This window comes from Ovis canadensis, chromosome 22 (assembly GCF_042477335.2).
Source record: "Ovis canadensis isolate MfBH-ARS-UI-01 breed Bighorn chromosome 22, ARS-UI_OviCan_v2, whole genome shotgun sequence".
Lineage (NCBI taxonomy): Eukaryota > Metazoa > Chordata > Mammalia > Artiodactyla > Bovidae > Ovis > Ovis canadensis.
The window spans coordinates 24081596-24104816 of NC_091266.1; the positions used below are offsets into that span (position 1 = coordinate 24081596).

A 23221-nucleotide genomic window follows, 5' to 3' on the forward strand; every position below is an offset into this window, starting at 1 on the left:
AGCTCTGCAACCATATTCTACTTTTTAAGTCTTTAAGGTGTCCATTTCTCAGATACAAATAAGAGAATCTAAGTGACCAGGAATTCTAGCCCATGTCCACTCCCAAGGGCAGGACAGTGTCTGGGAAGTCACTTGATGGGAGATTCAAAATCTCTACTGGTGTAAGCCCTCCTACCCGTATTCTCCATGAATGGGCTTCAGAGGGTCTGATAACATTAGACAAAAATGTTGTCTGAATATGATCTACCCTCCTCACCTTGGGGAAGACAGTTTAGCCTTTTATAGGATTCTCAGGGGGGTCCAAGGATCAGTCATTCATTTATCCACTATTTATTAAGCATCTACAATACACCCAGGACAAGATCTAGTCACTAGATCTTGGTATCAACTAACGTCACAGGCAAACAGTCTGCCTTTGTGGGGAGATCCCTTCCCAGTAATGAAAAGAGACAATAAATAACAATTATAATCAAGTAACTTATATTTTATGTTAAATGCTCTGGATTTAAGACAAGTGGGATTAGCAGCAGAGAGGGTGAAGGGAAGGAGGTTTGCAGTTTTAAATGGCATGGTCAGGGGTTGGGGCAGAAGTCTTTAGTGCATGTACAGGGCTCCATGTTCCCTTTCCAGGAAGAGTTGTATTTGATAACATAACAATACAACAGCAAAGAGCAGTTACTATTCATTCTCCCAGCTCCCCTGTTAGTGTCCCCATACGCCATCTGTTTTAATTTTCGCAACCTCTCCCTCATTGATGAAGAAGTTGTGTGAGTGTACTTAGCTGCTCAGCTGTATCTGACTCTTTGCAACCCCATGGACATAGCCCGCCACACTCCTCTGTCCATGGGATTTCTCAGGCAAGAACACTGGAGTGGGCTGCCATTTCCTCCTCCAAGGGATCTTCCTGACCCAGGGACTGAACCTGTGTCTCCTGAACTGGCAGGCGGATTTTTTTTTTAATCTGCTGAGCCAGTGGGAAAGGATGAGGAAACTAAGACTTACAGAGATCAGAGGTTTTTTCCCAAGGTCACAGCACGAGTAAGTGATGGCACCAGGATTCAGAATCAGTTTGTGACCCACGTCATCCAACTTGGTTAACAGTCTCATCTTCAAGAATAAAGCTTAACCCCATTAAAGTATTTCAGGGACCAACCAGCAGCAGGTAGGAATCTGGCTCCCAGGGCTGCTGACATTAGGCCTGACATCAGTGCCCATTTTTCCATGCCCACTTATACTCCAGTGCCAGGGCCAGATCGCGCCCTGACTGTCCTGAACAGACACTGCTCGAATTCACTCTATCTGGTCACTTACTAAGGACAAGCAGAGCACCTACTGTCTCTCCTCTCACTCAGTGCCCCAAAGGATGTCTTCTCGTCTCTCCCTGTCTTCCCCATCTCAGTTTCTTTAAGACCAAAACTGGGCTTTCACCCTTCAGTCCATCACCTGTCCCCGGTACCCCCACAACCAATCCTGTTACCTGTAGACACCTTTTTGTGAATTTCTCCTAGTTTCCCCCTCTTCTCTCCACCCCAACGTCATCCTGGTAGTTTGGGCCACTCCCATCTCTTGCCTGGACTATAGCGGCAGCTGGTCTGCTAACTCCACTCCTGCTCTGCCCTCTCCAATCCATCCTGAGAGTCATTACGGGAGTGCTTTCTCCCTCTCTAAAGGGTAAATCAGATGACACCGCCCCAGTAGTTGCAACCTCTCAATGGGCACCTCATATCTGTCAGAATGTAAATTCAGACTCCTTCTTGTGACTCAAGGCATATGCCACAGTCTGGTTCCTACTCACCAGTTCACTTTTCAATTCTCATTATTACCACCTCTCTGAATTCCAACCACACTGACGTTCCAACAGGTGCCACAGGCTCTCAAGTACCTCCGGAACACAATGTGTGTCCCTCCTCTGTGATGCTCACAGCTTGGCTTCTCCTGTGGGCACTGCCTAGATAAAGCTCACTGAGACTATTTCTAACAGTAGAATATTAAGGACAATGGAATTTTCTACAAGTAGAGAAAGGAATAAAACATACTTGAGAAATAACAGAGGAACATGGGAGGGGGAAGGAATCAAAAACTTTACATATATATTAATATTTTATTATTATCATATTAACGCTGCTGCTAAGTCGCTTCAGTCATGTCCGACCCTGTGCGACCCCACAGATGGCAGCCCACCAGGCTCCCCTGTCCCTGGGATTCTCCAGGCAAGAACACTGGAGTGGGTTGCTATTTCCTTCTCCAATGCATGAAAGTGAAAAGTGAAGGTGAAGTCGCTCAGTTGTGTCCAACCGTCAGCGACCCCATGGAATGCAGCCTATTAGGCTCCTCCGTCCATGGGATTTTCCAGGCAAGAGTACTGGAGTGGGGTGCCATTGCCTTCTCCATTATATTAATAATACATATCATAATTATTGTATTAATATGTATTCATAATAAGAAAATATATATTAATATATATTTCCTTTGCTTTGACAAGGGTCATCTGAAACAGATCTGACAAAAACTTATATTAAATCTCAGCAGCATACAGGGGTATTATTTATTTTTAATAATATTATTTTCAATTTTATTTTTTAAAATATTTTTTAAAATATTATTTTTTGTATGTTTCATAATAAAATATTAGTACATTTTTTATAGAAATTTCCCATTTAACGTCTGCATCATTTAGTCTCCCTGAGACCAGAGCTTGTCTGAGGGAAGAGGCACCACCAACCCCCATGCACTTCTTTGGAGCAGACGGTACAGTGCCCAGTGCCTGGAAAATGGCTGCCGAGTGAACACAGCATCTACCATCATCCAGCCAGGCTTGGAATTTTGTCTCCTCCCTTCTGGCTCCTTCCAGCAGTCATAAAACACTCTGATACCACAGCTGACAGCTAAGGAAACGAGGCACTTCCCCCAAGAAGTACAGGTACTCGTGACATACATTTCCCAGGGTGCCGGCCGGGTGTGAGCGCGCTAGTGAGAGGAGGGGCTGCCCTCCCGGGACCCCATCTTGCTCCTGTGGGGAACGGCGGGTGAGGAAATTCTCACGGAGGGCCGCTCTAGACTTACACTCTTTGATAAATAGGTAGGTGAGTGTGAGCATGACCGTGTGGCCGCTGTACAGGTAGTCCCCACACATGTCGTGGGAGCCGGTGATGGACAGGCCGCCGCCGGCGATGAGTTTCATGATCCTCCGCAGTTGGGCTTCCCAGTCTCCAAAAAGCTGGTGGGAGAAGAGAAATCAGACTCATGACTGACCCACATACAAGTATGCCATGATTACAGTTTGTGCTCAGAATTAAGTCTTATCATACTGTGATTTATAGTAAGAAATATATATTCGGTCTTCATCCCTGTTCCTGGCACAGAGCTCCTACAACCTCTGCAACTTCCTGAGAGGGACACGATAAGGGTGTCTGCACTCATGCTCAGTCCCCTTAGTCACGTCCGACTGTTCGTAACCCTGTGAACTATGGCTCGCCAGGCTCCTCTGTCCATGGGATTCTCCAGGCAAGAATCCTCCAGGGGATCTTCCTGACCCAGGGATCGAACCTGCACCTCTTAGGTCTCCTGAGTTGGCAGGTGGGTTCTTTACCACTAGTGCCACCTGGGAAGCCAGAGGAATCTTTTATTATTCATAAAAGCCCCTTTCAACCACACCTGAGTGTTTCTGAGTTTAAAGGGACTTTCGGAAAGTCCCGAAAGATAGGGAGTGATTGCCAGGAGAATCAACCAGGTGACTAGAGGGTTAGAATCTCATTCCCACTTCCTCCCACCTCCAAGGAGGGGAAGATGCTGGGGGCTGAGTGAATCACCAATGGCCGATGATTTAATCAACCATGGCTATATAATGAAGCCTCCACAGACATCTAAAAGGATGGGGGTTTGGAGAGTGTCTAGGCTGGTGCACATGTGCAGATGTGGGGAGTGCAGTACACACTCCTTCCCAGATACCTTACCCTGCATGTCTCTTCCATGTGACTGGTCCTAAGTTATACTCTTATAATAACTGCTCAACTCACAAGTAAAATGTTTTCCTGAGTTCTGTGAGCAGCTCTAGCAAATTAACTGACTCCACGGAGTGGGTCAAAGGAACCTCCAATTTACAGCTAGCTGATAAGCAGTACAGGCAACAATCTGAACCAGCAATTAGCATTCTGAAGTGGGGTGGGGGAGGCATTTGGTGTGAGACTGAGCCTTTAACCTGTGGGGTCTATTTCCAGGTAGACAGTGCCAAAATGGACTTACAGAGAGACATTTGCTTGTTTGGAGGTAAAAACCCATACATCTAGTTATAGAAGCATTCAGCGGGGGATCTGAGACTACAGGAGACACACTGGCGTGTTTTTCCTTTACAAATTTACATTAGGACGTGTAAAATCCTCCCCCGTCCGCCCCCCAGTGAAGTGCGCCTTCTCAACATTCACTGCTCTCCCAATGGCCCCCAGAAGAGTGTGGTCCTAGAGACGAAGCATGAAGCTTCAGAGCTTTCCTTAGATGTCAGCGCTTTTTAACCAAGTCTTAGCAGATGGTTCAGTTCAGTGGCTTAGTCGTGTGCAACTTCGTGACCCCATGGATTGCCAGGCTTCCCTGTCCATCACCAACTCCTGAAGCCTGCTCAAACTCATGTATATTGAGTTGGTGATGCCATCCAACCATGTCATGGTTAGTTACTAAATATCTTTCTTTATACTACCTTAACTGACATTTGGGGGGAAAACTTTGAGAAAAATTTAAAGATCTATTTCACATACTTGGGCAACAGTCCCCAACCTTCTGGGCACCAGGGACCAATTTCAGGGAAGACAATTTTTCCCTGACTGGGGATGGGGGACGGTATCAGGATAATTCAAGCACATTATATTTATTGTGCATGTTATTTCTATTATATTACATCAGCTCCACCTCAGATCACGCACTAGATCACGGAGGTTGGGGACCCTTGGCCAAGAGGACAAATGTTCTGCTGACTTAATAGCTAAAGCAGGTAGAGACTGGAAAATCAAATAAATGAATTTGGGGGGGGTATGTGATTTTAGGGGACTAAACTAAAGCTAGGGACTGACTAGAATGTACTTTCACCCTTCTGAAATTATGTGGGTAGTGCAGTTCAGTCACTCAGACGTGTCCGACTCTTTGCAACCCCATGAACCGCAGCATGCCAGGCCTCCCTGTCCATCAGTAACTCCCATGAGTTTACGCAAACTCATGTTGATTGAGTCGGTGATGCCATCCAACCATCTCATCCTCTGTCATCCCCTTCTCCTCCTGCCTTCAATCTTTCGCAGCATCAGGGTCTTTTCAGATTAGCCACCTGATACGAAAAGCTGACTTAAGTACTGGAGTTTCAGCTTCAACATCAGTCCTTCCAATGAACACCCAGGACATCTTTTTTAGGATGGACCAGTTGGATCTCCTTGCAGTCCAAGGGACTCTCAAGTCTTCTCCAACACCACAGTTCAAAAGCATCAATTCTTTGGCGCTCAGCTTTCTTTACAGTCCAACTCGCACATCCATACATGACTACTGGAAAAACCATAGCCTTGACTAGGCAGACCTTTGTTGACAAAGTAATGTCTCTGCTTTTCAATATGCTATCTAGGTTGGTCATAACTTTCCTTCCAAGGGCTAAGCATCTTTTAATTTCATGGCTACAGTCACCACCTGTAGTGATTTTGGAGCCCAGAAAAATAGAAGTGTACGTTTTTCCTTTTAATAAAAGTTTATAAATAAATCTTTCTCTGAAAGACTGGATACCAGAGCAATCAATGGCAAGAACAACTTATTCACTGAAGCTTTTATTTGCTCTGGCAACTGATATACGTGACTGTCTGTATTCTATGTTTGTCAGCACTCTCTTAAATTCTGGTTCGCCCATTTAATGACCATAATCCCCTTTTGACATTTAAATGATAATATTTCAGGCTCTGGGAAGCGTGTTTCATTATAATTTCCCTTTTAAAAACAAATCAAGATTTCTAGTTAAGGATGTCATATTGAACATATCACATAGAGGAAATGGATTTCTAAACTGCAAGGGATCAATGAAAGCCCAGTTCAGTAGAAGCAAACAGATCACACAGCTGAACTCAGCTGTGTTAGGAACTTCAGAAACTTGGGGTTAACAAGAGAGCATAAAGCAGCCAGAGATCAAATACAAGCTTCACACGAAAGATCAAGAAATCAGGCTTTTTCAGAAGCAGGAAAGGAAAAGAAGAGGCTTCAGAAAAGGGCCTCCAAATTCCGAAGGAAAATGATTTTCAACTTCGGATTCTATACCCAGCCATGTTACTAACTGTGGCGATGGTGGTGCAGTTGCTAGGTCGTGTCCGACTCTCTTGCCACCCCATATACTGCAGCCTGCCAGCCTGCCAGGGATCCATGGGCTTCCCCAGGCAAGAATACTGGAGTGGGTTGCCATTTCCCTTCTCCTTGGGGTCTTTGTGACCCAGGGATCAAACGCTCATCTCCTGCACTGTTGGCTGATTTTTTAGCAACCGAGTCACCAGGGAAGCCCCGTTATTAACTGAGCATAAACTTAAAGGCTAGATCAAGGATAGATAAACTAAAGCCATTTCACATATGTAAGATTTCAACACATTTACCCCCTATGACTCTTCTTGCAGGAAACTGCAGAATATACACTCTACAAAGCAAAGGAGTAAACAGAAAAAAAGAAGAAATGGGATTTGCCAGGATGCTAAGAAAGGGAGGACTGAGAGCTCCGGCCTAGAGAGGAAGCCCTCCCTAACAGGACACCCAATCCTGCGGCTGGACTGAGTCATACCGTGGGTTGGGGGTGCGAGAAGTAAGTACACAGAAAACTAACAGAACAAAAAGCAAGGCAATTACCAACTCTGTAGGAAACAAAATATTGTGTTGAAAAGGAAAAGTAATTATAAGAAAGTATATGACTAGGCTATGAATAGCATTTACAAAACTGTAATAATATAAGTACTGAATATTCAGCTAAATCAAAGACTGGGGAGATAAGGCAAGAAGCATTAACTCTGGTAGTGGGCTGGTTGGGGAGGGAAAGAAGGCAAGGAAAAGGCACTGAACGCATGCAAGCTGGTAGATGTGGGGGTGTAGAGTTACAGGGCTCTAAATCCTGACCTACACCAGCGGGAAGTGGGAAACTGCTTGTATTAGAAATGATAAAGAAACAGCATTGCCATGTCACTTAGACACCCGAGGATAAGCACATACACAAAAAATCCTGTAAAAATGGACATGAATGTAAATATTAATACCATGAGATTCAGTTAAAAAGAGTTGCAAGAAAGTAGGAAAGTGGGTCGGAATAGAGGAATCGGGTTAGGGTAAGGGTTGGGGACTACTGCTTTCCATAGTAAGTAGTGTAAAACAATTCTGTTTCTTAGATTACGTGCATGTATAAACATGATAAAAATTTTCTGAAAGTTTTATGTTGAAAGCTTTGTCTACTTCTGTCATAAGAATGGATAACATATAGTAGAAGATTATGGTAAAAAGTGCTTAGGGAATTCTTCATTTTACATTATTTCAAATTGTCCTTCCCAAACTCCCTCTGTGTTCTGAAAACTATAAATCGTATCCTTGAGCACCATCCCTCCCAAAATCTGCCCTCCCTTTTTTGCAGGAAAATGTCTGTGGGGAAACTGTATGAGTAGGAAAAGAGGGAGAGATTAGGAGGTAAACATGGCCTTGAGGAAAAACAGCCCCAAATTGCTGCATTTCTTACAAGGACCCTTAATACCTCTATGTATGCTTTCTTTTTATGGCATCTGGTCCCATCGCTTCATGGCAAATAGATGGGGAAACAGTGTTACACTATTTTTCTGGGCTCCAAAATCACTGCAGATGATGACTGCAGCCATGAAATAAAAAGACTCTTACTCCTCGGAAGGGAAGTTATGACCAACCTAGATAGCATATTCAAAAGCACAGACATTACTTTGCCAACAAAGGTCCGTCTAGTCAAGGCTATGGTTTTTCCAGTGGTCATGTACGGATGTGAAATTTGGACTGTGAAGAAAGCTGGGCACCGAAGAATTGATGCTTTTGAACTGTGGTGTTGGAGAAGACTCTTGAGAGTCCCTTGGACTGCAAGGAGATCCAACCAGTCCATACTAAAGGAGATCAATCCTGGGTGTTCTTTGGAAGGAATGATGCTAAAGCTGAAACTCCAGTACTTTGGCCACCTCATGCGAAGAGTTGACTCATTGGAAAAGACTCTGATGCTGGGAGGGATTGGGGGCAGGAGGAAAAGGGGACGACAGAGGATGAGATGGCTGGATGGCATCACCGACTCGATGGACATGAGTTTGGGTGAACTCCAGGAGTTGGTGATGGACAGAAAGGCCTGGTGTGCTGCAATTCATGGGGTCACAAAGAGTCGGACACGACTGAGCGACTGAACTGAACTGATGCCTTCTTTTTAAAAATATCTATCTGTGATTGTCAAGCCTCTGCAAGGGGGAAATCTCTTAAGCTAAGAGGGCAACAGGAAAAGAAAATGGATAGTTATAGCTACATTAAAATGTTTAATTATGCTTTAGAAAAGCAAATAAACTGTAAGATAAATTACAAAACAACTGGAACAGAAACAAGTTAAGATCTTTGTCATGTACACAGCACATATAAATCAAGTAAATAAGACCACTTAGGAACCAAAATTTATCAAAGGACAGAGGATGTGACCAGCTGAAGGCCCTGGCTCTGTCAAACAAATAGAAATAAAAGTTAACATTAGGAGGAGCTCATTCTTTTCTATATCAAATTAGGAAAGCTAAGTAAAGAGCCTATGGTGGGGCACAGGCGATGCCACTGATCTTCTCAAACAGGCTCCTTTAAGAGGAGGGAACAAATGTGGTGACTGCAGCAGCCTGCCAGCCAGCATGCAGAAACAAACAGGCAGAGTGGCTTCTGAAGCAGACAGGCTGGGCCAAAATCATGGCTCTTCTGCCCATCAGGTGTTTGATCCTGGGCAGCCGAACCATTCTCAGCCTCAATTTGCTCATCATCAACCTGGGGAGTAATATATTTATTACAACTGGCAAAAATCCTCTGCAAAAATAATCATCAATGTTGACCAGCAGTCCAAACAGCCAAGACTTGTATGTGAGTCAGTGCTTAACTGCTTCTAGGAATCTACCTCCAAGAAATGATCTGGACTAGGAAGAAAACCTTTATGAAAAACAGCATTTATAAAAGCAACAAACTGGAAACAAGCAAAATGGGAATTATTAAATAACTGCTCCCTTGCTATTTCAGAATTTGGGCCAAGGGAGTACTGGCAACTAAAGGAGTTGGCTGTGATTACAGGCAGAGCTTGGGGATATTTCGGGTCCAGACCACCGCAATACAGTGAATATTCCAGTTCAGTCAATTTCACTAGTTTTTATGTTTTCAGTGCACAAGAAGTTACATTACACTATATTTTAGTCTATTAAGTGTGCAGTAGCATTATGTCTAAAAAACAGGCCTTAATTAAGAAATACTTTATTGCTAAAAGTGCTAACTATCATCTGAGCCTTCAGCAAGTGGTAACATCAAAGATCACTGGCCACAAAGCACATAACAAATACAGCCAGTTTGAAAAACTGTGAGAGCTACCAAAATGTGACACAGACATGAAGTGAGCAAATGATGCTGGAAAATGATGCTGGCAGACTTCGGCAGCCCAGAATTGCCACAAACTTTCAGCTTCTAAGGCCTGCAGTATTTGTAAAGTCTAACAAAGTGAAGTTCAATAAAATGAGGTGTGTCTGTACCCTCTCAGGACCTAAAGAACCAGAAGCTGAAGTACTTCAGAAGTATACTATAGCAACTCAAACGCACTGAACTAGGCTATAACTTAAAAAAATTATTCGAAAATCAGTATACAGTGACTATGTAGTAAGTAAAATATCAGAGATACTTTCTTCTACCAAGAGGAAAAAACAAAACAAAATGTTTGGTATTAAGCATCACTGTTTAAAAACAACATGCACAAAAACTGTGTAGGATGTACACATTACATGTTAGCATGGTTTGCATGGGAATCGGTGGAGATTCTCCTAGTCTCTGCCCCAAGGTTAACTTCCATTCAGTTTCCCTGGAGCCGTGCAGTTCTGAGATGTATGGTACCTCTGAGTATAGGCAGGAGATAAGGGAAGAAAACAGAAGAGGAGGAGGAGGGGAGGAGGATGACGGAAGAGGAGGGGGAAAGGAGGAAGGGGGAGGAGGGGAGAAAGGGGGAGGGGAAGAGGAAGAAGCAGGACCAACAGAAACAGGAGACTCCCAGCTGGACTCTCCTTACTTCCCACTTCTCACTTCAGTTCCCTTCTCCACTCTGCCCGCTACCCTTTTCCAGAGTCATCAAAGAGCTGCTCCAGACTTCATGGCCTGTGTTGTGGGTTGTGTTCAGTGGGAAAGAGGGTGGCGTGTCCCTGGAGCTGTTACCTCCCCACCAGGAGGCTTTCGAGTGGTCATTTCTGAAAGCACAGATATTTGGGGGATGTTCACACAAGCACTTTCTCAGTGGGCACTTCAAAGCTGTGACAAGGTCTTGTATCTATCTACATGCTTATGTCTCCCGGGGTCAGAGGAAAATCACTTTCCAGTAAAAACAAAGCAGTTTTCTTTGACTTCTAATAAATGGTCAAGAACTTAAGTAAACTGGCCAAATCACTTAAGCAATACAGGACATGGAAACTGAGAGCAGAAGGCAGAGGGAGAGGCTTCTGAATGAGAAAGACCACTCCAGAGGGGTTCGAACCAGTGAGCCTTTGGTTACTAAACGCAGGTTCCCCCAAGTATGTTTTCAGTGCTGAGTACACGGCTCTCTAGCAACAGGCTGTTAACACCACTCATTGTGCCGATGGCCTTGTGCACTTGTCTATCTCCTAACCACAGCTGAAAAGCCAGGACTTTCACTTATGCTTCACACTGGCAGGAGAGGGAGAACCTGGAACCCAAACTCGTCAAACAACAATGCACGAATCCAGGGCTTTGGTATAACTTGAAGGGAGGGTTGCAAGTGAGTGCTAAAGAGGGAAATGCTTTTTAATATAGTCTTTGCCTCTTAACGATGCCTCATCTTAGAGCAGCCCTGACAAATCAGCTAGGCAGGCTTTATTTTACACATGCCATTCAATATAGCTGAATAGTTTACAAACTTTGTTCATTATTCACTGAAGATTTCTCATTGCTTTTCCCACTTAAATCAGACTTCTCATTTCTAAAAGTTATTTTCATAGGAATCTTTCACAAACAAATTGCATATCTTCTGCTTTCTTAAACAAGGTGTTTCAGTTTGATTTTAACTTTCCTTGCTTTATATTGTGCTGTATTGGAGGAAGGCTCCGAAGATCTCGAAGCTTACTTTCATATCTGCGTGTGATGCAGGGAGCTCATCCTGGTGCTCTGTGACAACCTATAGGGGTGGGATCGGGGTTGGGGGCACGAGAGGGAGGCTGAGGAGGGAGGGGACACGTGGCTGTTGATGCACGGCAGAAACCCGCAATACCGTAAAGCAAGAATCCTCTAATTAAAACAAAAAAACAAACACAAGAATGACAAGGAGCATAGTCCCGTTTCGGGCTAGCTCTCCAGGTGGCCCTGGACAGACCATTTTATCCACTCCAGCTCCAGTTCTCCCATCTGTTAAAGGATGACAACGCTACCTCCTCACCCTCAACCCTCACCATCAAACCGAGATAATGTCTGTAAAAGTGATTGCTAAAATTATAAAGAGCTGTACCGATATCAGACAGCATTACAACCACCGAGTTAGGTCCATCTTTTGGGCGAGAGGTTCCTTAAGTGAGAACTCAATGCCTAGCAGCCCAAAAGTGAAATTTGGATTGTTCTCTTTTTAAATACAGAGCTCTCATGCATGTTCATCTGTGATCACTTTTATGAATTCTTCCTCAGATGGTAATCTGAAAGATTTAGTTTCACCCCTGGAAAGATTTAGTTTCATCTGCAAATATTATATCACCTCAAATGATCTGAAGTGGGGAGATTCTCCTATGCATGTCCTCTTAGAATCCAGACATATAACTCTGAAAAAACACTTTTCCTCCACTAAGTTCTGAGGGGTTTGTTTGTGTTCCATTATCCAACGTAACCATCAGTTCCTAGGCCAGGTAGGGAGGGGGTCTTTAAATAATTTATGTGTTGTTTAGTCACTAAGTTGTGACTGATTCTTATTAGTGACCCCCATGGACTGTAGCCTGCCAGGCTCCTCTGTCGATGGGATCCTCCAGGAAAGAATACTGGAATGGTTTGCCATTTCCTTCTCCAGGGGATCTTCCTGATCCAGGGATCAAGCCTGTGTCTCCCGCACTGCAGGCAGATTCTTTACCACTGAGCCAGCAGGGAAGCCCATTTGAAATAATTGCAAGCAGTAAAACACTAATCCTCAATCAGCCTCCTTTTTCCCCAGAAAAAAAATGTAAAAAATTTCATCGTGGCCTTCAGTAATGAGACTTATCAAAAGCTTCATAAAATCTTAAATAAATGTCAGCTATGGATTTGCATTTATCCAGATACTTCTTTGCCACATTAAAGAAATCCATTATGTCAGTCAGGTAATATTTCCCTTCAACAAAAATGATTACTTAGGTCCTTTAGCCTACCTGGTCATGAACTGAAAAAATACTCCCCCAGATGTTTGCTTTGAAAACGTGTAAATCTAAAGAACAGAACGAACACCCTTAGACTCTTCACTCAGACTCATCAATTATCAGTGGTTTGCCACGTTTGCTTCTCCTCTTTCTCCTATTTTTTCCCCCGGGCCACGTGAGGATTAAGTTGAGTAGTTATGACACTTCACCTTTAAAGGTGCCAACAAGGACATTTTCTTCTTTAATCACACTCATGAAACTTAACAGTGATACAGTACCACTGGGGTTAACACACATCCTTATTCAGACTCCCCCACAGTTTCAACAATGTCCTGTATAGCTTCCCCCCAAGTCTAGGATCCAATCAGAGGAGATGAATAGAGGGTACCTGTCACCCTCTTGAATCTTCTTGTTCTATTAGCTTCTCAGTCACTTTTTAACGACAATTTTTAAAGAGTACAGTCTAGTTCTTTTTTTTAATAGAATGCCCTTCCACTTAGTTTTATCTGATTGTTTCCTTATGTTTTAATTCAGGTTAAATGTTATCGGCAGGAATACACAGAATGATGTGCCCTACCGAATGTATCAAATCAAAGAACGTCTCGTATCATCTGTCCTGAAGCTGGTTTACCAGGGGCTGCCAGAATGTCTGACAGACTTCTCAACCAAATACACACCTTTGCCCCTTTATTATTAACAAGCTGTGTGTGACTTTTTGAAATGATCTAAATATTGTGGTGCCCCATCTTTCACCCAATGGTTTTAGCATCTATAGATGATTTTTGTTTAAAATATTACTACAGTGCTTGAAAAATGGAGACTTTCTATTTCCAGTATTTCTTTAATATCTAGTAGTTAATTTCTCCTCCCTTATCACTAATTTTTTAAATGCTTCTTATTAATGTATAGTTACTGTCATGATTTCATTGTGATGCTCAAACTGTCTCACACGTGACCTGTGGGAGTCTCTCAAGCAGGACAGTATGGCTTCTGAGTCGAATCCACTAGCCTGTAGTGTCTGGAAAGATCTGGAAACTTCCTTGGGATGAAACCCCTGTTGTCCATCTGCCTGTACTCTGGATCGTGCTTCATGCAGTCATACAGCGTCACCTCTGCAGCTCTTCTGGATGTCCTTGGGGAATGCTCTCTCTCTTCACACTAGATGGCCGCTGCCACGTAGGAAACCTTTGTCACCTTCCCCATGTCTGCCCTGATCTAGACCTTCCTCTTCTCTAAATTCAGAAAAAACTGCACAAAAGCAGCCTCGTCTGTCTCCCTCACATGAAGTGCCAGGAACAGAGACGAGGCCGGACTTCTTGCCTCTGCCACTCAGTACCTGCAGGACAACAGGCAAGCCCAGCATCTCTGGACCAATTGCAACTTCCGCTCTTTCACGACTGTGAGAATGCAATGAAAAGACATCTAGAATCGTACCCGGCATGAACAGGCACACATAAACTGGCATGACTCGAAGCCTACCTCCTTCCCCACCTCCCAAATAGCTTGCTTTCCATATTACAAGAGAGATGGCTTCCTAAGAGACAGATGTCATCACATCAGATTCCCTGCTTCAACCTCTCCTGGCTTCCTGCGGCCAGACTCCTCGGAAAAAGTGACCGGACCTCTGAAAATCTGCCCACAACTTCCCTCTCTGGCTTAATCTCTGGCCACGCAGCCCACAGGATCACATGCCAGGTGTGTCTAACTTTACTGCGTTCTTAGACTCCCTTTCACACCCTCTCTGTTTTCTCCACCTAGCAATCAACTCCACTTGGCCAACTGCCTCTCATCCGTTTCAGACTTGGCTCGGACAGCACCCCCTCAGTGCAGCCAACACTCTCAGGAGAGTTTGCCACCTTCCCTGTTTCCATGGCAACTGAGCTCCGAACGTCTGTTAGAGTGAGGACTGTAGTCAGAGAGTAATCTCACACGGTACGTGTCTGTCACGGCTTCTGGATGCCCATTTGTCTGATACATTTACTGTTGCTTAGTCGCTCAGTTGTGTCCAGCTCTTTGTGACCCCATGGACAGCAGCACACCAGGCTTTCCTGTCCTTCACTATCTCCCAGAGTTTGCTCCACTTCATGTCCGTCAGGTCACTGATGTCATCCAACCATCTCATGCTCCGTTGCCCCCTTCTCCTCTTGTCCCCAGTCATTCCCAGCATCAGGGTCTTCTCCAATGAGTCAGCTCTTCACATTAGGTGGCCAGAGTGTTGGAGCTTCGGCATCAGTCCTTCCAATGAATATTCAGGGTTGCTTTCCCTTAGGATTGACTGGTTTGATACGGGCTTCCATGGTAGCTCAGCTGGTAAAGAATCTACCTGCAGTTCAGGAGACCCTGGTTCGATTCCTGGGTTGGGAAGATCCACTGGAGAAGGGACAGGCTACCCATTCCAGGATTCCTGGGCTTTCCTGGTGGCTCAGCTGGCAAAGAATCTACTCGCAATGCGGGAGACCTGGGTTCAACCCCTGGGTAGGGAAGATCCCTTGCAGAAGGCAACGGCTACCCATTCCAGTATTCTGGCCTGGAGAATTCCATGGACTGCATAGTCCATGGGGTTGCAAAGAGTCAGACACAACTGAGCAACTTTCACTTCATATTTTGTGACTGACTGATACATCTGTGTATCCTCAAAATTTATCCCACACAGGACAAGTCCTCTAGAAATGTTTTTTTCAGAAATCAGCAATCTGGGCTTCGCCGGTGGTTCAATGGTTAAGAATCTGCGATGTAAGGGACATTGGTTCCATCCTTGGTCCAGGAAGATCCCACATGCCAAGGAGCAAGTGTGCCACAACTGCTGAGCCCTGGAGCTGCCACTACTGAGCCACATGCCTAGAGCTTGTGTTTCAGAAGAGAAGCCACTGCGATGAGAAGTCTGTGTGCCACAACTCGAGAGCTGCCCACCTGCTAGCAGTAGCTAGAGAAAGCCTGCACGCAGCGATGAAGGCCCAGCACAGCCAAAAAACAGACAAATAAACGGATGAATCTTAAAAAAACTTCAGTCAGCAATCTGCTTGTTTATGAAAAGAAGTCATCTATCCTCTCTCTGCCTCACAATCCCTGGTGACTTCTCATAAACTAAAACCATTTAGAAGGTTTGTAAGATCATCATATATGCATCATGTAAAAATGCATATAACAAACGTTAACCATAATGACACAGGAATAACTGCAGAGAAGGCATGATTAGAACTATGCAAGAAAACTATACGTAAAGAACTAAGAAATATACTGAAACATAAGGCGGAGAGTGTATAATTTTTTTTATTTTTACAATGTCTCTGCAACAACTGAAGAGTTTCTTTAAAATGGAGGAAAAAACATCTTTTTTTTTTTTTAAAGAAATATGTGACTTAGTACATTTCTTTATTTTTTCTGTTTCATTCCTGAAAAAGGAACAGAAGAGTGGAGAGAGAAAAAGGAAAGTGAAAAGGAGACTTGGAATGGGGAAGGGTATTGGAAATCATAAGCAAGAATTTAAAAAAAAAAAAGAGAATAAACAAAATGAAAACTATACTGACGAAAAGAAACTGGGAGGCAAGCAGAACATCAGGTAAAATCAGGCAGTGACAATGCAAATTCCACACAATTTAATGGGATGACATAAAGTTATTTTGGTAAGAGAACACGAGCCATATTCTCAAATGCAGATAAGGTTAGCAGAAGCTAGGAGGGCAGCTTTCAAACATTCAAGCTGTTACCTAAGAAAGCAGGAAAGAACTTAAAAAGATATAAAATCCTGAAAAGCAATTAATCCTGTGTCTTGTAAGACTGAACGCATGCCAGTAAAGAGACCCAGGACGGGGAGAATTACTACACCGTGGCTTAGCAGCGAACTAAGGAGTGCTTTGATCGTTCTAATTTGTGCAACACACCCATACAAAACAGCTGAAGTGGCAGTAAAGAATACGAAGATTCTCTGTTATTACGTGTGTATTTTATTGTTCCGCTGAACAATTAATCTCAGATGACACCCAAACATAACCCTTGTCCAACAGTGGGCTATGTTCAAGTACGCTGAAAGGAAAAATAAAAAGACGTATCTTTGAAGTTCAAGAGAATTATTTCACTGACAACACCATGTCAGATTAAGGCATTAGCCAGCTAAGTACCCAGGCGGGAACAAAACTCTCTCGTTTTGAAGGTTTTCAAATCTAAGGTCACCATGGAGACCAAATAACAGAACCAACGTGAATCTCACTTTAAAGCGCAGCCGCTCGATGAACACATGTGATTCTTAAAATGAGAGGTAAAAACAGCATAAGTTATACCCTCTCTTTCAATAATATTAGTGTGTCTGTAATCTGGGGCCTGGGGTAGATTTGGATTTTTTTTTCTTTTCTTGTAGAGTGTGCTAAAACAGCAACATTTTTTCTTACAGAAGTCTTACGACACAGAAGAACGCTTCTGCTTTTTTGTTTGTTTTTAAAAACTGAATCCTAGAAATTTGGAAAAGATGACAAGAGGGTGTTTCCTGGTTTGGATACATGCTCCTTGGAGAAAAGCTGTGTTGAGATAATTAACAGGGGTAATCAACGGGTCACAAACTTGGCCACCTCCTGAGCCCAGCATGTCACATACTGGGACACTAGTCGAATGCTTCCCAGAAGCTCCTGACCCAGGAAGTGAATGCCTCCTTCCCTTCCCACGCCCCAGCAGCTCATCTCTGTTACAGGAGTATTTGATGACATGCCTCCTTCTCTTCCTCACCTCATCAGTCACACGACAATTACTTCCCTGAGCTGTAACATTTTTATGAAGTAAAGAGAACACTGCCCTCAAATGAATGAGTACTAGGGATGGTATTCATAATTAATACTGTATACCTGCTGGAACATTCTTCTTAGAAGCCATGTGTTTTGAGAATGGGCGTTAAGAGAAGAATTAAATATACTAATTATGGAGCTTTGTATGATGACAGAATCAAGTTTAAGTTCACACGCTTAATGAAATCATATTCTAAAGATCAACTGTCTACCCTTGGAGTTTAATGATAATTGATAATCATTAAGAGTATCCACCAACCAATAGGCCTTGGATGGTGTCTCAAATCAGGGGAAACCCAGTTCTGGAAGCCTCGTACTTTTACGTCCTCTCTCTGGCCTTTTCATCCATATCCATCCCATCCAGGATATGATGAATCACAAATATTTAATTTCTAGCACTGATTTCCCCCTTAACTTCAGACGCACACTATTCATCGGTCTGGATACCACCAGTGAGATGTCTCACAAGTACCTCAATCTCTATCTGTTTACTCTGAAGTCACCTTTGAAATTCTTCCTTTCTCTCCTCATTCCCTGTATCAAATGTATTGCTAAGCTGTACTGATTCAGCTGCTTAGATTGGTCTCCTCCTCTCTATCCCTAGGGCCAGTGGCTTAGCTTAAGGCCCTCATATACCAGCATTTCCCACAAAGGCAGGCACTTCTGTCGACTTTGCTCACCCTTGCTCTCCAGTACCTCAGTCACAGCAGGTGCTTAATTCATGTTAAGTACATTTTCAGGGGATGAATCACACTCTAGGGGTAAAAGCATGATGGTGACACCCAAAGCTTCCTTCCTTCCGTACAGCATTTTACAGCGACAGACCCCATGTATTCACTGCCTTCTTTCACTCTCACGATTCCTTATGACAATACAAAAAGTGTCATAAGCCCTGTCTTGCCAACAGAGGGACCGAAGCTCTGAGAGGTTAGACGCAACCACCACACAACTAGCAAGCACCGGCTGACACCACCCTCACTCTGACCCCAGCACTCTTCCTACTGCTGGGCAGGTTTGCATTGTTATAGGTAATAACTCCCTTTCTGTGCGAAGGTTCAGAGAGAATTTGATTAAGATGGTGGTGGCGAGGATATCAAGACACTGGATTGGATGACTTTCAGTAAGGTTCGTTTCTGGTCTGACTAACCCCGCCCCAGCTACGGCTCCAATGCAGGCAAAGCTGGTCTCTGGGTCTCTCTAGCAGCCCCCTCTGCTCCCTTTGGACACGGTTCCCCACTGCAATATTTTGGCCCTTGTCTGACCTCCAATTCCTTAAGCTTGATCTGACTCCAAGAGACACCACCAAGCCTTCAAGACCTTTCCCAGTTCTTCTGTCTAGCTTCAGAAATCACTCTCGTTTACCCATGAAGTGTTCTTGCCAAAAAATTAAAATGACTGAATCAAGTCTCCACGACAACTTTCTATTTAGAGGAAATACGGAAGAGAGAGGAAGAAGTTTATTGAACTACAAAGAAACAAACAGATAAATCCAGAATGTGGTGTCTTCTACAGGACAACTGCGAGATCTCTACCAGTTACTGATGGGATTTAAAAAAGGGTAGGGTGGGGAAGAAAGAACTGCTCTAGAATGTAGAAACTTAACAACTAAATGTTACATACGGTCTTTGGATCCTAATTTACACAAATCAACTGTTTTTTAAAACGGGCATTTTTAAAGACAATCAAGATATTCCATGAACTAGTAATTGCCAGTACCAAACAATTATGGTTAATTGTGCTGAAGGTATGAACAGAATTCAAGTTATGAAATAAAATGTCCAAAAACTTAGATGCATATTAAATATGAATGAAGCAATGAAGTAACATTGTCTGGGATTTGTTTCAAAATACTTCAAAAGAAAAAAAGAAAGTAAGATGAAGCCAATGTAAGCAAATCTGGATAAGAACTGAATCTGGGTGTTAGTATATGAAGGTTCCTTATACTGGTTTCTCTTTCTTGGGATACAGTTGGAAAATTTCAGAATAAAAAATTGTCATTTGAACCCATTCTTCCATGAGCTCTGTTCTACAAAAGAATTAGATTTAATGAGTTTTTACTAATAACTTTTGCTAACATTTCACTCCCTCCTGTATACTTCACTTTAATGACTCCAATTTCCAGAAGACTGTCACAGAAAGATGGCCCTAGTTGGGGTTTCTGGCAGCATGATAAACAAGTGACATGTTTGGGTTTGGTTGGGCACACAGTTCCTGTTAACCTCTGTCTTTCCCAAGAAAACCCACAAGCTATTTTTGCCTGCAGGATCTTGGTTTAGTCTTGCTGATGACTCAAGATGTAAGCGCCAGTGCTAACCAACAGTGGGTTTGCCGGTGACTAGTCCTAAGAAGAAATAGGCTGCAACCAGACCTGGGAGAAAGGCTACACAGCACAGCCCCTTGATGCTGGGTCTATCTTCAACATGGGCTTGACCAGACTCTACTTCCACCTAAACTGGTATGACATGCTCCTTGGTGGAAAAACTTCCCGTGCACGGAATTTTTTTTTTTTTAAGGATTGAACTAAACCATCAGTCAGCCGACTACTGGGAACACACTGCTTATCAAGCCAGCCTCACCGCGGGAGTTTACATCACTGGGTTCTCAGTGACAACAAGAAGCTTCCAATGAGTCAGGAGCTTCAGGCAAGTGCCAGAGAGTTTTCACTGAGGATAAAGAAGATATGAGCCTGGCTTTCTCTAGCAGGGCTGAAGAAAGAGCGAGGAGGAGGTGCAGGGAGGCAGTACTGCTGAGGGACACGATGGGACCTTGGGACCATTCATTCTCCAGGGCGGCTTCTCTCGTTACAGAGACAGACTGCAGGAGTGCAGTAAGAAACGAGGTGCCTCTGAGCACACTATGTTAACTCTAGGGAGGAGGGGGACCCGCAATAAGCAAGCGACCTAAACAAATCCAAACTTTCAAAGGATAGAGTCACCACTTTAAAAATCCTTCTTTCAAGGGATTGATTTTTTTCAGCCCTCTTCCAAGATTCTATCAAACAGAACGTCTCTTATGGAAGGAACACAAGGGCAAATGAATGAAACTGAAAGGGTGTTTCACTAGCACAAGTGTGATACAAAGAAATGCTTCCAAACGTTTCAAACGTACAATCACAGCACTGCACATTTTCTCCCCCACAGACTGAGGAAATGAGCTGCTTCTACTTCCTTTTGCACCGAAGAGCTTTCATGAAGTTAAACGTTTTAAAAACTCAATCTCCTGCTAATCCTTTCATAAAGTTATGGTGATCTTCCCAGTTCAAATTATGCCAAAGCAGAGGCTGGGGTAAGGAGTGTTAGATGAATCTGATGGGAAGGTAGAGACAGTGAGAAAGGAATAGAGTTTATTTTAAAGAAAAGCTTATTTGCTACTAGAGAAGATCAGGAGAGTGAAGCGCCCCACCAGGGAGGAGAAATCTTATTTGGTGGGTGGAGGACATGAGTTTGTGCAAACTGTGGGACATGGTGAAGGACAAGGAAGCCTGGCGTGCTGCAGTCCATGGAGTTGCAAAGAGCTGCTGAACAACAAAAGGGTGCAAGGAGATAGGAATGGTGTCCCTAGCTCTGCTCTTCTGGATTCCCACTGTAGGGCTTAATAGAAAGAAGGAAAAAATATTATTTGAAATCGAACTTTCCATCTAAGAGAGGGGAAAAGCATATAAAAGCTTCTGGAGCTGTTAACAAGGGAGCAAATGATATTTTAAAAGTTTGGCAGGAAACCAAAGAGCTACACCCACACACAAAGCTGAGCTGCTTCCATCACACTGAGTAGACCACAAATTCCCCCAGCTGGGAAGCGCTGCCAGGGTCTGGCGATTTTGAGAAGGAGTGGGGTCACCTAACTATATTGCTCAGTAATGTTCCCAGATGAAGGCGAGGGGGGTTGCTTCTAAAGAAATTTTCACCTCCGGCCTAAATCAAAGGACCCCCTGAACAAGATGAGAAAAAACACAAAGGGAAATTACAGTGAGGAAAGGTTTACCTTCGGAGAGCAGTTGAAATGCATACCGGGAACTGGGAGTGTGGTTACATACATTGTAATACACCGATACAGGTACAGCGTGCCAACTATGCAGAAAAATCTTCTGCTAATAATAGACCTAGAAAAAGGGAAAAACAGGGCAGACACTCAGTCATGAAATTCTGCAGGTTCATTGAAGTTTTCAGTGCTCCAACAATACAAACAAACCCCCAAACAACCTGAGAGATTGCTATCAGAACGTTGACACTATAGCTAAGAGCAGATTAAGGTGAAGCTTTTGAGAATGATACTGTGTTTCTTCCTTTCTTTGTTTTAAATTAACTTTAAGGTCAAGGGAGTTTAAAACACCCCTCACTGCTATCAACTGGGCTTCCAGAGACCTGAAACACCAGTTGACATTCAACTGATGGACAAGGAGGGTTTCAGCTGATGGGCCAGAGCTGAGTCAGGGTCTGTGGTTAAACATTTAGGGAGTGTCTTTTCTGTCATAAAAAAGATGTTCAGAAAATTACAATGATATTAGATTGTAATGAATTTATGACAAGAGAATTCAAAACGTTTCTGACATTTAGTGAGTCAAAGGCATTAAACCATTGGACCTTTGTATCCCAGAAACTGATCATCTTAGCTGATCTCCAAAGAAGCATGATGCCAAGAAAAGAGCCTGTCTGAATGACAGCATCCAACCCACACCTGTCTCCCCTAACAATGTGGCCTTGGGATGGGCTACTGACACTCTCTGAGTATCAGTTTCCTAATCTGTAAACCAGGGATAAGAACATAAGAAATAAGGCATGGACAATCTTTGCCATTTATGCACAATGGTGGTCAACAAGTGTGTGGATTATGTGGGTGAATAACCAAATAAGCAATAAGGAGGCATCTTTTCCATTTCAAATTTATTGATGGTTCTGGTGGAATTATTTGATGTGTACACACGGGCATGTGTATTGAGTCTGATAGCTCCTCCTAACAGTAAGTCTCATGTAGGTGTAGCTTTAACTAGATAAAGTTGTACAAACTCCAGTGTCTCCTTGGACAAGAATGTTCCTTCCTTCTCTACTTCAACCTGCCTGTTCTGCTGCTGCTGCTGCTAAGTCGCTTCAGTCGTGTCCGACTCTGCATGACCCCATAGACGGCAGCCCACCAGGCTCCCCCATCCCTGGGATTCTCCAGGCAAGAACACTGGAGTGGGTTGCCATTTTCTTCTCCAATGCATGAAAGTGAAAAGTGAAAGTGAAGTCGCTCAGTCATGTCCAATGCTTAGTGACCCCACGGACTGCAGCCTACCAGGCTCCTCCGTCCATGGGATTTTCCAGGCAAGAGTACTGGAGTGGCTTGCCATTGCCTTCTCCGCTATCCTGTTCTACCACAGGCCAAAATCTCAGTCCTGTGGGTCTCCTCCTCCTCAACCTCGAGAAGTTCAAGTTTTCCCTCCGCCCAGGGCTATCTGACTTTAACATAAATATTTTTAGAAACAATGAACAGGCTTTTTCCTCTGAGGGTACTGAACACTTAGTTGCTCCATAATTGTACAATGCAGCTCTATTTTTACACAGGATGGACATTCCTACTGGAGTCTGGTTGTTGGAGGGGTATCTGTGTCATCTGTATTTTTTAACAAGAGGGATGAAGTGATATGTCACTTGGTTGACTGAAAATTAATTTAAAAATAATCCAGGTGACCATATTAGTGTTTCATTCATAACTACACAGTCCACCTAAGGTCCTTAGGTTGTAAAGGTAGGGTTCGGGTCTTGTGACTCTTAACCCCAATTTTAGACACTGGGTCAAAAAATTGCTTACCACAGAGAAAGGTCTTATTTTCTCTTATTAAAGCTGTGCTTGTCACCCCCAAGGACAAGAATTTATTCAGTACAA

General features: G+C 43.5%; 1 protein-coding gene across 50 annotated transcripts in view; it reads right to left on the reverse strand.

The window, feature by feature from the left end:
* SGMS1 (sphingomyelin synthase 1) overlaps nt 1-23221 on the reverse strand; it is a 335925-nt gene that overhangs the window by 2917 nt on the left and 309787 nt on the right. For all 50 annotated transcript variants that reach the window (XM_069567867.1, XM_069567875.1, XM_069567906.1 and 47 more), the window contains 2 exons: nt 21341-21458; nt 3064-3217 (listed from right to left, as the gene is read on the reverse strand). In XM_069567867.1, coding sequence (XP_069423968.1) covers nt 3064-3217; nt 21341-21458 — 272 coding nt within the window. The remainder of the gene's footprint in view (nt 1-3063; nt 3218-21340; nt 21459-23221) is intronic.